This window comes from Microtus pennsylvanicus, chromosome 11 (assembly GCF_037038515.1).
Source record: "Microtus pennsylvanicus isolate mMicPen1 chromosome 11, mMicPen1.hap1, whole genome shotgun sequence".
NCBI classification, from domain to species: Eukaryota; Metazoa; Chordata; class Mammalia; order Rodentia; family Cricetidae; genus Microtus; species Microtus pennsylvanicus.
In genome coordinates, this window is record NC_134589.1 from 53,879,008 (window position 1) to 53,896,029 (window position 17,022).

At 44.1% G+C, this 17,022-nt stretch overlaps 1 protein-coding gene across 3 annotated transcripts in view; it reads left to right on the forward strand.

Moving 5' to 3' along the window:
• Nucleotides 1-17,022, forward strand: part of Usp43 (ubiquitin specific peptidase 43) — a 66,817-nt gene that overhangs the window by 17,287 nt on the left and 32,508 nt on the right. For all 3 annotated transcript variants that reach the window (XM_075992107.1, XM_075992109.1, XM_075992110.1), the window contains exons 3-8: nt 1,974-2,077; nt 5,392-5,484; nt 7,099-7,234; nt 10,864-10,999; nt 12,970-13,102; nt 16,248-16,359. In XM_075992107.1, coding sequence (XP_075848222.1) covers nt 1,974-2,077; nt 5,392-5,484; nt 7,099-7,234; nt 10,864-10,999; nt 12,970-13,102; nt 16,248-16,359 — 714 coding nt within the window. The remainder of the gene's footprint in view (nt 1-1,973; nt 2,078-5,391; nt 5,485-7,098; nt 7,235-10,863; nt 11,000-12,969; nt 13,103-16,247; nt 16,360-17,022) is intronic.

A 17,022-nucleotide genomic window follows, 5' to 3' on the forward strand; every position in this document is an offset into this window, starting at 1 on the left:
GAAACTGTTTGCATGCTGGAGACTTAATCCCCACACTTTTGTGCTGATGGTATTTTGCAGTGCTGGGAATGGATCCCAGGGCCTCACACATGCTAGGGAGTAAGCATCTCCCTACCACTCAGTCCCAGCCTCAGTCCTGCTATTGGTATTTGGAAATAAGCCAAGCCCTTTGGAGAATAATTGAGACAGATGAGATCATGAGAGTAGGGTGTACCCGTGATGGGATTGGTGGCTTCATAAGACCAGGACAAGATGTCTGCTTTGTTGTGAGCCCCGAGGCCCTTGCCAGGTGCTGAGAGGATGTAGTGCTGTCTTCTAGCCTATAGAATTACAAGTTAAACCAACCTTTCTCAGTATGACCAGAGTAGCGGTGCATGCCTGTAATCCCAGCATTTGAGAGGTATAGGTAGAAAATCAGGAGTCTTAAAGTTGGTCATGGGTCCAGAATGAGTTTGAGGCCAACAGAGCTGCCTGAACCCTCCTGTTCCCCCACACAAGACTCTACCCAAACACAAACAAACAATGACAACACAAAACAAGAGAGAATAAATTACTCAGTTTGGGTATTTTATTATAGCAACAAAAAATGGACTGAGATTAAAAGCCTACAAAGCAAGTAAATTATTTAACTGGGTTAGAAAAGTTGAATGTATTAGCCACGTGTGTTATCACTGTTAAAATGCTCAACAGAAACAATTGAAGAGAATAAAGATTACTCATGGTGACACAGAAGCAAAGAGAATATGTCCAAGGTCCCCAAATGCCAAGAACTGGTCTAGGAGATAGATATTCACATAACACACAGAGGTGTGCACAGTGTTATACTATAGTTTTGTGTTGGAGATGTTTTGAAAAGCATGCCTAGTTGGAGAGGAAGCTCAGTGGTAGAGTACTTGCCTAGTATGTGTGAGGCCCTGGATGCAATGCCCAGAACATGTCTAAAATGACTCCTCAGGGTAGTGAGGACAAAAAAAAAAAAAAAAAACCGAGAAATTGAGATGCAGTGTTGGCAGGCAAATTATATGTCTGGTCTTACATGGATGCTCAAATATTTACTCAACACCTTTGTATTTTGAGGTATTGTGATTGGAATGGCCCCCTGGACTGCCCTATCCAGCAGCATGGATCCTGTGTAGCAATTATGTCCTCTGTGTGGTGTGGAGTGGGCTGAGAGTAAGGGTACCTAGGGAACTTGGGAAGCTGACGCAGTTCGTACTGGGAGTGATAGCCTTCCAGAGGAGACTGGGGATATTGGTGTGGACCAGAGCCCTGAGGGAGGAGAGGTGAAAGATGACCCAGAAAGATAAATTAAGGATGCAGGGATTTGGATCTGATGTTTGCAGACGTGATTAAGAGTGTTGAATTAGGGTAATTAACTTGGATTATCCAGGTGGTCCCTTAGCACAATATTGAGTGTTGTTATAACAGAGGCAGAGGGAGTTTGGAGACCACAGAGGACAAAGCGGCATAAATATAGAGCAGAGAGAGTTTTGAAGATGCTGGCCCTGAGGACGGTATGGTGTGGCCCACAGGATAAGCAATTCCAGCAGCACTGAATCTGGAAGAGGCTAAGAGAAGATTCCTGCCTAGAACCTCTGGAGCGGGTGGCGCCTTCCTTTTAGACTATTGGTACTGATATTGGCCCTCGCAGGACATAGGTGAAAGCCCTGCCATCAACCCCAGGGCGGAGTCGGACCTGGGTGTGTGTGTGAGCTCCCCGCTATGCATCATTCCAGTTCTGCTCTCAGCACGTGTATCTACCCTTTCTCATGGACTCGGTGGGGGAGCGGGCAGCAGGATTGGAAGAACACTGAGGGATGGTAAAGGCAGTATTGAAGATCATCGCTCCTCAAGGCTCAGGAAGGGACAGTGTGGGCATTGGGGGTGGGTTTAATGGGCTCCATGGTCTGGAAGCAGCTGTGTGACATAATGTGGACAGGACGTCACTGGATTTCTTTCCTGTTTCTTTGCAGCTGCCCCCAGACGCCAGCAAGGCCTCGGAGGACCTCCGGCCATCTGCAGCTCCTCTCCCCCTAGGCCCCAGCTTTGTGCAGAGCCACTTTCAAGCACAGTACAGGTGAGAGGTGCCCATGGGCTCTGCACAGAGGTCGCCTGTGTCTCATGGCCCTTGACCCTGCACGACAAAACACACAAAGACCCTTCCCTTTCCTGTTGCAGCCCCAGTCAACCTCCTGTGGACTCCAGGCCTTGAGGATTTCTTCTTTTCCTTCTTGGCTCTTGGAATGGCCCTCTGCTCCCCTTTAAAGGAAGGAAGGAGTGGCTGGGGGATGGTCCTGTACAGCAGGGATGTGGAAGCCAGAATATCACCAGTTGAAGTCATACCGAAGCAAGGGGGGGGCCCTTCCTGTTTGCGCAGCATGGCTTGAGTTAGTCATTGTGAGCTCAACACAGCATGGGGGATATAGAAATCATCACATGGCCATGTGTATTTCTATAGGAAAGTAGGGAAGTTTGAAAGAATTATGGTGTTTAGCAAAAATACCTGCAGCAATGAGACTTCAAAGAGGAGACCCTAGCCTTAGACTGCTCGGCCACATGTGTCTTTTCATGGACTTTGATAGCTGAGGAGGATCAAATGGGGGAAGGGGGGACATGCTCAACAAAGATGACTACAAGCTTCAGGGTGGGAATGAGCATAGAGGTTGAGACTTACGGAAAGCCACTGGATACAGAAAACCTCTTATGTGAGATTTCCACATCTGTGTATTTCAAACATTTTAAACTCCATATTTTAAAGACTGGAACAAAATCAAAATTGAACATGTGAATGGTATGATGACTTGACATGTGTCCTGTAATATATAATGTCATGCTAAATGTATGTTTCTTTAAACATTCTGGGTTTATGGTAAAAAAAAAAATCTCACAAAATGTATAATACTTAGTTATTTTTAATGATTTCACCTACATGGTTAAATACAGGACTTGGTGATACCTGTGAGCTCATGCACATGGGTCAGCATTTCTTCATCTGCCATCCCTTCTCCCTGATCTCTGGTCATTGCCATTCTATTCTCAACTTCTGTGAGAGGGTTGTTATTTTTTTATAGTCAATGTGTAGTATTTGCATAGGATTTGATAATACATTTTTGCTTTATAAACTATTAAAATATAGTGCTTATGATCTATGTGAACTTAGAATGAGGCTATAGCTCAATGGTAAAGCACATGCTTGGTGTGTGCAAGGTCATATCCTTGAACCAGTTGGCTATGATACAACTGTTTGAAGTTTGATACAATGCAGCTCTATGGGTTTGATTCTCACTTCCATAAGACACATACATATGCATATATATATATGCACATACATTCATATATAATACAAATACTTAGCTAATTACTAAGAATTTTTTTCCCCCAAATCACACATCTCTTGGTACCTGAGATAAATTCAGGGCTAATAGAAAGGTCACACTGGGGCAGGAAATGTGGATGTGGCTCAGCGGTTAAGAATACATCGCTGTTTCAGAGCACGAGTTTGGATCCCAGCACCCACATCAGGCAGCTCACAAATTCCAAAAATTCCTGTTCCAAAGGATCCGACAGCTCTGCCTGGCCTCTGCAGGCACCTGCACATGCTCACATGCACACATAATATATTTAGAGAAAAGACATCAAGGTCATGTTCTTGGACGAGTTTGATACGATGCCATTCTATGGGAGAAGACATGCGCCTGCTTTTGTTTTATGGAGGCTAAAAGAAGCAAAGAGTGAAGCAGGGATTAGGATGCTTTCCAAACCCAAGAATCTATCCTGTGACCTGTTACACAGCCTGGCACACGGTGATCTGAAGAGGTGGGGGGTTCTGAAGAGAAACTGGGCAGCAGAGGGAACCCCACAATGCCACACCCAGTGGCCAGCAAATGCTGTGGGACACACTGCTTTTATCAAAACACTACCTTGACTCTCCTGGGTGAGTTCAGCAGCAATGTGAGCTGGGGACACTGGGGTGTGATGTGGTGTAGACAGCAGGCCTAGTAGTCCTGAGGCCTCATGCTCCAGCACTACCAGCAAGCAAGGAAACAAAAGGCCATGGGGACTGTTTTCTAAATCACTGCTAACCTTCTGGTAACTTCTCTCTATTTAGATAACTTTATTCCCGAGGTGTAACAATGAGCAGATGCCTCAGGTGAATCCACGGATTCATCTTCTTGCTTTCCCTATATCATTATTGTTGTTGTTGCTATTATTTTTATTGTTATTATTATTTTCTTGAGATAGTATCTTGCTATATAGCCTAGGCTGGCCTGGAGCTTTTCCACCCTTCCACCTCAGTTTCTCGAGTACTAGGATTACAGCTGTGAAATGCCACATCTGGCTCTTGGAAAGTTTTTAAACTTAAGATGCCAGAGACCCTCCTTTCCCTCATTGAAATAAAATCCATGGCAGAAAAACCTAGAAGTCTGGACCTTGAAAAAGTGCTTGTGGGCTAGTACAAAGGCTCAGAGTAAAGGTACTTGCTGACAAGCCTGGTGACCTGAGTTCCATGACAGAACCCTCATGGAAGGAGAGAACCCACTCCCAAAGGCTGTTGTCTGACTTGACATGCATACCGTGGCATGGCCACCCACCCCTATGAAATAAATAAATGTAATTTAAAAAATTTTATTTGTGTGTTTTGGGGGCTCAGGGAAGCTAAGCACCAGGGATAAAAAGACCCTGAGACCCCTTTGGCCTGAAAGTTGGTATGCAATGTTTTTTCCCATCCTTAGTATGCTGAGACATGAGACTAAACTCTCCTCCTCTCCTCAAAAGGGGAAAGTCCTAAAACATAAAATTAAGCATCTTACTTCAACAAGTATCCATTTAATTTTGTTCTTTGGTACGTTCTGGTCTCGAACTTCTGGGTTCTGGTGTTCTTCCTGCATCAGCATCCACACCCAGCTCAATTATACATTTAAAATACACAACCCAGCGCTGTGTATGCTCACAGTGCTGGGTCGTCATCCTCTCCTTCTGGCTCCTGAAAACTTTTATCACCCAAAGAGAAAACCTGGTACCCAGGAGTTAGTCACACTCCACTTCCCTTTCTCCCAGCTTCTATAAACCTTCACTTTGTATTGTGTCTCTTTGGCTTTCCTATTTTACATATTTCATACCAACAATGATACAATAAGTAGCCTTGTGTGTCTGGGTCTCTCTAGGTACTTGACGTGATACTTTCTGTTTCTTTTTTATGGCTGAGTTGTAATCCACAGTGTAGATGTACCACATTTTGTTCACCTCTTTTCTATAGCCAGATAGCTTGGTTGATTCCCCTCTGACTCTTGTGAACAAGGCTGCAAGGAACATTCATATATAAGTTATGAGCTGAGCACCTCTCTTTTCCTCTGTGTGATGAAGGTTTGTCTCTGTTCTTCACCCTCACAGATCTTCCTTGACTTGTCCTCACTGCCTGAAGCAAAGCAACACCTTCGATCCTTTCCTGTGTGTGTCCCTTCCCATCCCCTTGCGCCAGACGAGGTACGTGAGTGTCCTGAGTGTCATGGCATGCCCGCCATACTCGACCCTTCCCTCCTCTCTCCTGGGTACCCTCTGGTTCTCAATCTGCCGTGTTTCACTTAGCGTTTCTCTAGAGACCAGTCCTGCAGTCAGGTGACACTCAGTACTGAATGGGTAAGTAAAGAGAGTCCATTCTTTAGCTGAGGAAGGAACGTGAACAGGATTCTTGTATATGTCCATGCTGTGTCCTGACTTAGGTCTTTGGCCCTTTCAGGAGCTGGCACAGGCTCCACCCTGCATCAGACAAGGGCCTCTGTTGCTGCAACCTCTTCCCCATTGTACCTCAGGATCCTTCTTTATAAAGGGACAGGGAATTTTTAATTCATTCATTGTTTTTTTTTTAAGACAGAGACTCATTCAGTGGCTCAAGCTGGCCATCCCGCTGCCTTACCTTCCCAAGTACTGGGTCTATAGGTATGAGCTACCACATGTGATTATAGGGAAATGATTTCATGAAGGAGCAAAGAAAGAGGAAAAACAGCTTTTTTGGTAAAGATGAGAAGAAAGTGGTGTTGGGATGAGCGAGCAGTGGGCTGCAGTATCCAAAAGCAAGGAACTGGCAGTGTGGTCCTTTCCTGGAAGCCCATTTTGCCACCAGCACAGATGGCCAGGCCAGTGTCTTGGAAGGTTGGTGAATCTGAATGTGGAGCCAGTCCTGGCATGGAGACGGAGGTGCTTATCACTTTGGTCCCACCGTCCTCGGCCCTATCCCTCCTTTGTATTCCCTTGGACATCTTCATGTGTAGGGTCCTTTTCACCGGGCCCCACTCCCTCTGCTCAGACCTGCCGTACTGTCTCTACCATCAGCACCACAAGCAGAACTGTCATCTTAAACAGTAACGTAGGTCATACTGCCACTGGCAGCCTTGGAAAATGTAGGCTGAGACTGAGGACCCTTGGTAGCACCGTGGTTAAACAGTGACCCTGAGACAGACTCACCAGGTTCTTACCCTCGCTTATGACTTGGCTAATTACCACAGCACGGCAGACTCCCCCAGGAGTGGCCTCTGAGGGCTGTGGGGGGAGTGGAAGCAGAGATTGACAAGGGGAATTCTCACCGAGGACAAGTCACCAATGCAGTTGATTTCTTTTGGAAGGAGCAACTTGGCTGTTTTGTTTTACAAAATACAGGTTGTTTGTTTTGTTTTTTGAGACAAGGTTTCTTTGTGTAGCCTTGACTATACTAGAACTAACTCTATAGACCAGGATGGCCAGCCTTAACTCACAGAGATCCACCTGCCTCTGTCTCCCAAGTGCTGGGATTAAAGGTGTGCACCACCCCCTCCCAACCTTGTTGTTTGCTTTTTAATCCTTTCTATTTAACTGTTACAGTCACGGGACCAGAGATTTATGCGATTTGGCTTCCACTCAAAACCCTTTTATGTTCAGCCCTCTGGAAAAGCAGTTTGTGAGATTTGGCTCTTTTCTGCCACCTATTGGAAGGGTACCTAAAGTGCAAGGACCCAACTAGCAAATTGTGTATAAATGATGTCTGTCCCCATGGTCCTGGTGCTGGTGACCGTTTCTGTCACCTTAACGGACATTAAGGATTTTGGCTCCTCTTCTGTTTTCCAGATTCTTGAGTGTCACTTTGGTCTTCCCCTCCAAGAGCCAGCGGTTTCTGCGGGTTGGCCTGGCTGTGCCGATCCTCAGTACTGTGGCGGCCTTGAGGAAGATGGTTGCTGAAGAAGGAGGCGTCCCTGCAGAGGAGGTGTGCTGGAACTGCTGGGCCTGGCCACTGGGAGACAGAATGCTGACTGGGCCAGCCGCCCAGGCTAGTGTGTGGTTCCCAGATGACTCGAGCATGACTCACTGGCTTCTGTTTGATTAGTTGTCCCCTGGGTGTTTGTGGTGACCTGGCCTTGACGTCTCCCTGCATTATTTATCACTCAGGGTGACCGCAAGGGAACACTTTGCCATTCAGAAGGTGATGGAGATTGCCATCCAACAGCAGCTAACCAGTCATACTTACTAAGTGAGGGGCATTGTCCTACGGCTGAGCCCTCCCTCCCTTTCTAAGATAATAGAGTCTCACTACATGGTTCTGGCTAGCCTGAAACTCCTGTATATAGTTCAAAGTGGCCTTAAATTTGTAGCCACCCTTCTGCCTCCGCCTCTCTAGTGTTGAGGTTATAGGCATGCACCACTGTGTTCTGCTGTGCTCAGCTGACTCCAAGAGTCAATCTTATCCACTCTTGTAGAGAAGAAATTACAAAGGTCTTCATCTTGGAAGCAAGGAAAAAGGTTCAGAGGGGTTAAATGAATGGTCCAAGGTCATACAAACAAGGAGGTGGCTAAGCAGGGGTCTGAATGATGTGGTTTTGTGCATCTCTACTTCTGGGAATATCGACCGGGTACCAAAGGGATGCTCAGTGAGATGCAGATACTGAATGTAATGTGAGAGAAGATGGAGAAGGTGGGAACAGAAACAAGAAACAAGACTCTGTTTTGTCTTGTTTGTTTGAGACCACCTCACTTATACAGTGAGCCCAAGCTGACTTTGACCTCATGATCCTCCTGCCTCAGCCTCACAAGTACAGGGATGAAAAGGTGTATGCCACTAAGCCTCTCTTCCTTCATCCCTTCCTCCCTCCCTCCCTCCCTCCCTCCCTCCCTCCCTCCCTCCCTCCCTCCCTCCCTCCTTCCCTTCCCCCTCCCTTCATGAGGCAAGGTCTCACTCTGTAGTTTAGGCTGGCTGTAGAACTCACTCTGAAGCCCAGCATGGCCTTACGCTCATGGCGGTTCTCTTCCCTCAGCCTCCTGAGTGCTGGAGGTTACATGTGTGAGCTGCCACACTCAGCTTGATTTTGCTTTCTAAGGAGTCCTGGTGATGAGCTGGCTTTACTGTGCCTGGAAGACCCCTGTGACATGGTGGGATAAAAGTGATCCATTGACAAGCAGCGTGGCAAGACAAGAGCATGCATGAGTTTCCTCATTGCTGTGACCAAATATGCAGCAAAAGGCAACTTCTGAGAGAAGGAGATTATTCCTGCTCACAGTGTGAGGGCTACAGCCTGTCCTGGCGGGGAAGGTGTGGTGGCAGCGGTGTGAGGCAGCTGCTCACACTGTTCTCTGCAGTCAGGAAGCAGAGAGAGATCAACGATGGTGCTCAGCTTGCCTTCTTTGCATTCAGTCTGGCCCCAGGCTCACATTCATCATGGGTTTTCATCTTCAGCTAAACCTTTCTAGAAACACATTCCTGAGTATTTTCAGGTATGTTTCCATGGTGATATGAAATCCAGTCGAGTTGACAGTTTAGATGAGTAGGGTTCTAGCTGTGACTCAGCTGCTCTCCAGCTCTCTGGCTTGGACCCTGCGAGTAGCTGATCAGCCAGAATTCTGTTTCTTTAACTCTAAAATTTATGCTTCCCAGATAGCCTGGTAGGACCTTTTAAAGTTAAACAAACGAAAACACGTGCAACCTTTTTTTGTTAAGTAATAGTGTACATACAACAAAGAATATACATCTTACGGTTGTGGCTGTCTGTGTATTTTATAACCACCCTGGTTGCCAAGGCTTCCACCATTCCACTGGCTGCCTCCTACCTCTACCTCAGGAGCCCTGACCTCCATCTCTACCTGTAGCATTGTTATGAAACCCTCACACAGGGGAAAAATAATGCATATTTTCCTTGTAAATTCTAAAGTGGAGCTTACGAGATGGCTCAGAAGGTAATGGTGCTTGCCATCAAGACTGATGCCCCGAGTTCGATCTGCCAGTGCCTTCGTGGAGGGAAGAGAACTGACTCTGGAAAGTTGCCTTCTGACTTCTAAACACATGCTGTGGTTGACCTTACCCTTGCAAAATAAATAAATGTAAAAAATGAGTGAACTTTCAAGTGTCGTAGGGAGGTGTGTGTGTGTGTGTGTGTGTGTGTGTGTGTGTGTGTGTGTGAAGAGAAAGAGGGAGAGCACTTTGGGAGAATTGGCAGTAATGAAAAGGTCGAAAGGGACAGTCTGGACTGCTAGCCGTGTGAAGCACCAGATGCTTTGCGAGGAGGATGGGACGCACATGGTGTCAGTAGAGCATGGGCAGTCTGACTGGAGCTTAGGCGTCCCTGTTGAGGTTTTGGTTTATTTGATTGGCATGTTTGTGAATGGGGATGGAAGTATCTGGGCATATTTATTCTATATCTTGTGATTTGTGATACATATATTAATTTTTTATTTACCAAAGCCAGTGTGAATAATGAGCAAAACCTAATGTTAAAAATTCTCGAAACTACACAGAGATCTTGGATTTGCTCTGATTCCCTTACACCTTTTTGGTTTAGATGTTAGTGCAGATAGAAGCCAGGTATTGGTGTCGCATGCCTACAATCCAGCATTTGAGTGGCTGAGGCAAGAGGATTGCTGCCAGGTTCCAGGTCAGGCCAGCTGGGGACATGTACTCAGGGCTTGTCTTGACTCTGACCCTGACCTGAGCCCCTCAAAAATAAATTATTGTAGATAGTAAGATAGTAGTTATTATTGTTCTATCATATATATTTCCCCTCCCCTTACTTTAGTTGAATGTAGTTTTATTTGGTCTTATGGTTTAAATGTAGAGTAAAGATTTAAACTCAATGTGTACTATTTTCCTTGATTCATTTCTCTTTTATAACTCAAATTCTTCTTCTCATTCATCTTTTTTTTTAAAAGCCGGAACTATATCTTTCATAAGAGAACTTCCTAGCCAATATGTCTCAAAGGGGCTCTATGCGATGTGTATATTGAGGTGCTGAATTTGAATTGGTTTCTGGGGCAGCTGGGTCTCTTTTCTGTAGTGTAAAACCACCTGCTTCTTCCTGTGTTCCATGAACTTGTTTTTCAGGCATGACATTGTATGAAAAAAGTTAGTAACCCCACTTCTAGTTCCTCTTAATTGAACACTGTTCATGAAAAACTATTTATCCAAAGTGCTTTTTTTCTACTTGTGCTGTGGTAGGTTAGCTAGGTATAAAACTTTAGTTTTGTGTGTGTATGTGTATGGTTGCAGTTAATATGTCTGTGGTTAATCTAATTATTATGTTTGCTGTATTTTATGATTTAAATATGTAGGCTCTTGGAAGGAAAGAAGAAATAAGTTTTAAGACTCTGAGTTGTTTATTTTTTAAGCTTTATCTTTATTGTGTGTGTGTGTATGTATGTATACACGTGCACATATGTGGAGTCTAGAGGGCACCTTGCAGGATTTAGTTCCCTCCTTCCATCATGTGGGTTCAAACAGGCTCAAACAGGATCAAACAATTCATCAGGCTTGGCAACAAATACCTTTCCCCACTGAGCCATCTTGCTGACCCTGTTTTTGGATTCTTATCTGTTGGGTTCTTTTTGAGAAAATGATCCTTCTCATTTCAGGTGATCTTGGTTGAACTGTATCCCAATGGATTCCAGCGGTCATTCTTTGATGAAGAGGATCTGAATACCATTGCGGAGGGCGATAATGTGTATGCTTTCCAAGTCCCTCCCTTACCCGGTCCAGGGACACTCTCAGGTACAGTAGTGCCTGGAATAATTTGTTTTGTGTGAGTTATGGGTTTGAGGGGGTCTTCTCGGGGTGCGGAGACTGCAGATCTTTAGCTTCAACATTCCGAATTGTTGGGCTCATTTCCTCTGTAATTTGATCTACAGATAATGGATATTAAAATCTCAGGGAGTATTAGAATTACAAGGAAGGCTACTTAAAGCAGATTTCTGGGCCCCTTACTCACATTTTCTGATTTAAAGATCTGAGGGGGTGTTTGAATATCTGCATGTCAATCACTGGAGCCCGAAAACCTGCCTGTCAATCACATTTCTTGAAGATGCTGAATATGCAGATCCTGGGACCATTCTCTGGGAACCACTCCCTGCTTAGCAGGAGGTCCTGCTGTCATCTTTGTCTCAGGACTTGAGCTATAGATAGGTAAAGAGATCAGACAGGCAGGCAGACAGACGAACACACACACACACACACACACACACACACACACACACACACACACACAGCTATTGCTGTTAGCAGTTCCTATTTCCTAATGCTTGTAATTTTCCTGAACCTCTGACTGGTGAATGTGGTCTTTTTTTTTTTTCAGATGACCTTCATTGTCCATCAGTGTACATTTTAGCACAATTAGCTGGTTTAGAAGACCATGTTTTAAGACCCCATTGCAGCATGCAGCTGTCATAGGGAGGTAGCTTGTTTGTTATCTTGCCTCCTGGCAGCTCAGACCCGAAATAACCACACAGAAACTATATTATTTGCAATACTGTTTGGCCAATAGCTTAAGAATATTTTTTTTACCAACTCACATCTTTAAATTAATCCATCTCCATTAATCTGTGTATCAGCACATGGCTGTGGCTTACCAGCAAAGTTTCCTCATGTCTATCTCTGGCAGCCTCCATAGTTTCTCCTTGACTCTGCCTTCTTTCTCCCAGCATTCAGTTTAGTTTTCCCCACCTAGCTCTGTTCTGCCTTGCTATAGGCCCAAAACAGTTTCTTTACTAACCAGTGGTATTCACAGCATACAGAGGGGAATCCCACATCATGCAGCAGCCTTCACTTACCAGAAGATTCCCTTTTTTGAGTTCCTGTTACCTACACCCCTATGCTCTAAAAACATTAAAAGAAAAATTTTGGAAATATCCATTGCTAATGTGTGTGTATCTGTTTTAAGGTTCTAGGGAATGAAACCTGGGGATTTATGCATGTTTGTCAAATAGTCACTCCACGACTGAGCTATGCCCCAGCCTCACAACTGATGGATATTAAATAACCTTTAGGATAGTAACTTATTATCATCCTATTTTATTATTTGTGTTATTATTCTCTTACTATATCTAACTTACAAATGAATATATATCATAGGTAAGAATGGCAGGAAAAAAGCCTAGGGTTGGTAATGTGAATGGCAGCTGCCACAGCTCAGATGAATCCTGTGCTCTGAGCATTTGTCCTGAGGTAGCCTAGGCAGTGAGCTGTGGGAAGCAGATGTTTTGATGTTCTCTGAGTCAACAGGAGAATTCTGGGCTGCATAATCCAGAACAAAACACTGATTGACCTTGACTGTTTTGCAACCCAGGGAAATAAGCCCTAACTTCACATTCAATCATGGGTGACACATGTTTTCCTTGAAAAAAAAATCAGTATTTCAGAATTGACAGGAACAAAAGACTAGCTCAGGTCCTCTCCTTTGTCTCTGGTAGTGGGTGCTCTAAGGTTCTTTTGGATAAACTCATAAAAACAACCCAAGTAATTTGAAGGTATTTTCCAGATAGCTTTTGCAAATTGCTACTTAAACCCTGGCTCATCTTTTAAAATCATTGACTGACTACAACCGCAAAATGATATCATATGTATATGAATTGTATATGCCAAGTGCCAACTGACTCAATGCCGAGAGCCTCACCATCTCCCTTCAGAGTCCCCTGGTGTCATTCCCCCATGGTGAATAGATGCTCTGGTGTCATTCTCTCCTCCAGCTCATCCATCTGGTCTGTCAGTATCACCGCGCTTGGCAGTCCGTGATAGCCAGCGGTTCTCGAAGCCTCTCCACAGTGAGAGGGTGCTCATCCTCTTCTGTAACCTGGTAGGGTCAGGGCAGCAGGCAAGCAGGTATGTGAGTCTCTTTCCTGTTGTCATGTGATGAGTGGGATTCTTCCCTCCCTCCCTCAGTTTCTCCCTCCCTCCTTGACTCCATCCCTCCCTCTCTTTTTTCATCTCATGTAGCCCAGGCTGGCCTTAAACTCACAATGTACCCAAGACTGACTTAGAACTTCTGATCTTCATGTCTCTATTGCACTGGTGCTGGGATTACAGGGGTAGATCACTGTATTGGGCTCTATCCTTGGATTCTACCTAGAATAATTTTAACTGGATAAAGTTAAGTATCTATTCCCAGTGTTAATAAAGCAGATGATGAGAGAACAGTGCTCCTGAGCTAGTGGATTAGCTATAATTGCCTTGAGCAGAAGGCTGACACCGTCCTTAATTAAACATCAGAGGCTTGCTGTTAATTGCAGGAGAAATTGTGACTGCCCACACCACTATTTTACATGGTGTCACGAGGTTCTAGCAGCAGCTACGCAGTGCAGAAAACTGGCTACAAGAGGCAAGTGAGCCGTGGCCAGGCGCACCTGTAATCTCAGTTAGTCAGGAGGCTGAGGCAGGAGGATTGTGAGTTCAGCCTAGGCTACACAGTAGACCCATCCCTGGGGGAGGAAAAGGGTGGTAGAAGTAGAGATAAAAACCCCACTGTTTGTTGTTTGGTAGTCTGTCTAGAAGACATGAACTAGAAAGTGATTCAAACTAATTAAAGGGTCAGGAAAGTGATTGGCTATATTATAAATATTAAAAAAACAGACAACTTTCTAATATAATCAGATAAAGTGTTTTGAAGGAAGCTGTGGCTACTTGGGGTGATGGCTATTACCCTGATTTGTTCGTTCTACAATGTATACATGTATTGAAACATTGCATGGTGCCCTGTACATACGTTTATTTATCATCTGCCAACTAAAATGCAAATATTCTGGGGACTTAAGGGATGGCTCATTGGTTAAGAGCACTTGCTGCTCTTGAAGAGGACCCAGTTTGGTTCCCAACATTCCCTGTGGCTCACAACCATTCATAGACCCATCTGACATCCTCTTCTGGCCTATACAGATACTGGGCATGCTATATACATACATGCATCCAGGCTAACTATTCATACACACAAAATAAAATAAGAAATCTTAGAAAAGAGAGAGAAATAGATGGGAGTGGAGGACGGAGAGAGAACTCTAGTATGGCTCAGCGATACAGTGTGTGCTTAGCATATACAAGGCCCTGGAACTAACCTCCAGCACTGCACAAGCAATACAAAACAAAACAAAAACAAGGTGTGATTCTAGTGAGGTAGGTTTAGGTTGATAAAATAGTTCTAAAATTTATCTGGGATCATAAGGTAGTAGGAATAACCAGAAAATATTGGGGAGGAGGGAAAGGAGGATGAGAGATAGTGACAGCCACAGTGACACTGCTGCTGATTTTGTTTTTTCTTTTTGAGACTGAGGTCTTACTCTTTAGCCCAGGCTGGTCTTGAACTCCCTGTGTAGCTCAGGCTGGCCTCAAATTCATGATCCTGTGCCTCAGTCTGCTACCTCCTGGAGTCATGGATATGTAGTGTGATAGACAGGTCAATAAAATTTTAATTGTTAAAATATTATGATATGGGTAAAAGAATATGAAAATAATCAACAGAATGGAATAAGCCAAAGTATCTTTAGGTATTTACTATTTGATAAAATGGCATCTATTTCATTGTCCTAGGGATGGATACATTATCCAATAATTATGGCTGAGCAAATCACTTTTTATTTTAAATCATACCTTCCTCTTGTCATACATTTGTACATATAAATTCCAACTTAATTAAAAAGGTAATCACAGAAAAATTGCCACAAACTACCTGAAAAGCAGTGTAGGTGGCATGTTCCCCTGACTGAGTCTCTTTTTCAACAAAGCAAACAAAACAGAAAACCAACATGGAATATTTATGTCTTTGAGTAGAAGAGGCCCCTTTTGAAGCACATAAAACAAGGGACCATGAAGGAGAAGGCTTATGTTTTAAATAAATTTAACATTTTAATCTGAAACCAAATGTAAAAACTTAAAGGCAAAAGAAAATGAGGGAAAGTACATATGCCTCATGAGAGGTGAAGGATCACATACATCATAGAAAACCTCATTCTCACTCAAGTGAGTTAGCATGTCTTGTACATAGTAAAATAAGTTCACTGGATATACATAGGGTAAAAGATTCAGTGTCATTGGCAAGGCGAGAATTCTTACTGCAGTGGCGAGATTCTATTCCTAGCCCTTTAGCTTGCTAAGGAAATCGGAACCACTCATTCTGAACAAGAATAAAGCAACTTATGGGACAAGATGATAAAACAAAACAGAGCAACAAAAAGCCAAAAAAAAAAACCCAAAACAAAACAACCCAGCTCTTTATCCAGGGACCTGAATAAAGGTACTTTCTTCCCTAGTAGACTGACATGGCTTTTTTGTAGGACATTTTGGAGGTTAAGTAGCATTGGCTTTGCCTTTCTGTTTATAGAATCTCTATTCTAGAAGAATATGTAGCTGAGGGTCTGTGCCTAGGCTATGTGTAGTTCCTGCTGTAAGTAGCCATGTTTAAACAATAACAAACCGGAAACAACTCAAACTGCATAACAATACAGGATAGATTGATGAGCTGACCCGTCCATTCGGTGGCTGCACAGGGTGCCCTTCCCCAGACAGACAGGTTCCCTCAGTGATGCTCAGTTTTAGCAATGTTGATTCAGAGGTTTCTTATTATTCAGTCAGATAGTCCCACAGCCAGGGTAAGGGTGACTGTGGTAGAGCAGGGGGCATAGGTATATCCTGTGCTTACTGCCAGGCCCACTGCTGGACATTCAGTGGGTTGGGATATGGGAAACTTCCCAGTAATGGGAATATTCCTGAGATAGGACAGAGTGTTATATGGATGCTTTGCTCTGGTTCCCATACCCCCTTCCCCTGCTCTGTGCTGTGGGAGCCTGGCCCTTGGAACAGTCTGCAAGGCAGCAGCTTATGTGTGTAATATATAAATAAGCAACTGGCAACTCCATGTAGGCCTTGGCTCCTAACTGTTCACTAATCCGTTGGAGAGGAACCAGAGCGAAGCAAACATACATGACTCTTGTTGAATTTTCCTCTGCAGAAATAACTTATTACTTCCTTGCATTTTCAGGTTTGGGCCACCGTTCCTGATACGGGAAGACAGAACCATATCCTGGGCCCAGCTACAACAGTGTATTCTCAGCAAGGTTCGGTGCCTCATGAGGAGTGAAGTCCCTGCACAGGTCTGTGTGTGAGTTCAAGAATGTGTGTGTGTGTGTGTGTGTGTGTGTGTGTGTGTGTGTGTGTGTGTGTGTGCAGTTTGTGTGCAAGGATGTGTGGCTTCTGATGTTTTCATCTCTCACATTAGGAGACACTTTTACAACAATCACTGAAATAAAGAGCAGCATTTGCGTTGTTATTCTCAGCTTCATGTATTTATGGCTTTCTATAGTTTTCGCTAGTTGTAGCTTACTCATATAGATCAAAATTTGAAGATAATTGTTAAAATTTTCTTCTCTTCTCCCCAACCTTCTTTCTTGAGACAAGGTCTTACTCTGCTGTTTAGGTTGACCTTGAATTTGCGACAGTCCTCCTGCCTCAACTTCCTCGAGGGCTGAGGTTACAGGCACAAATTACACCTGGCTTGAGATAGAATTTCTTTTTTTTTCATTTGTTTTTATTTTAAAAATTAAAATTTTATTCATTATTTATTTATTTTTGTGTGTGTTTGTGCGCCTGTTGGTGCCGTGATGCCCATGTAGGTGTCGTATGACTCTGTTGTTTCTCTTCTCCTACCTGTGGGTCTGGAAGGTATTGAACTCAGGTTGTCAGGCTTGGAAGCGATGCCTTTGCCTGCTGAGCCCCTTGACATGTAATTTCTGTGGAAAATGAATGGTTGTTGATGA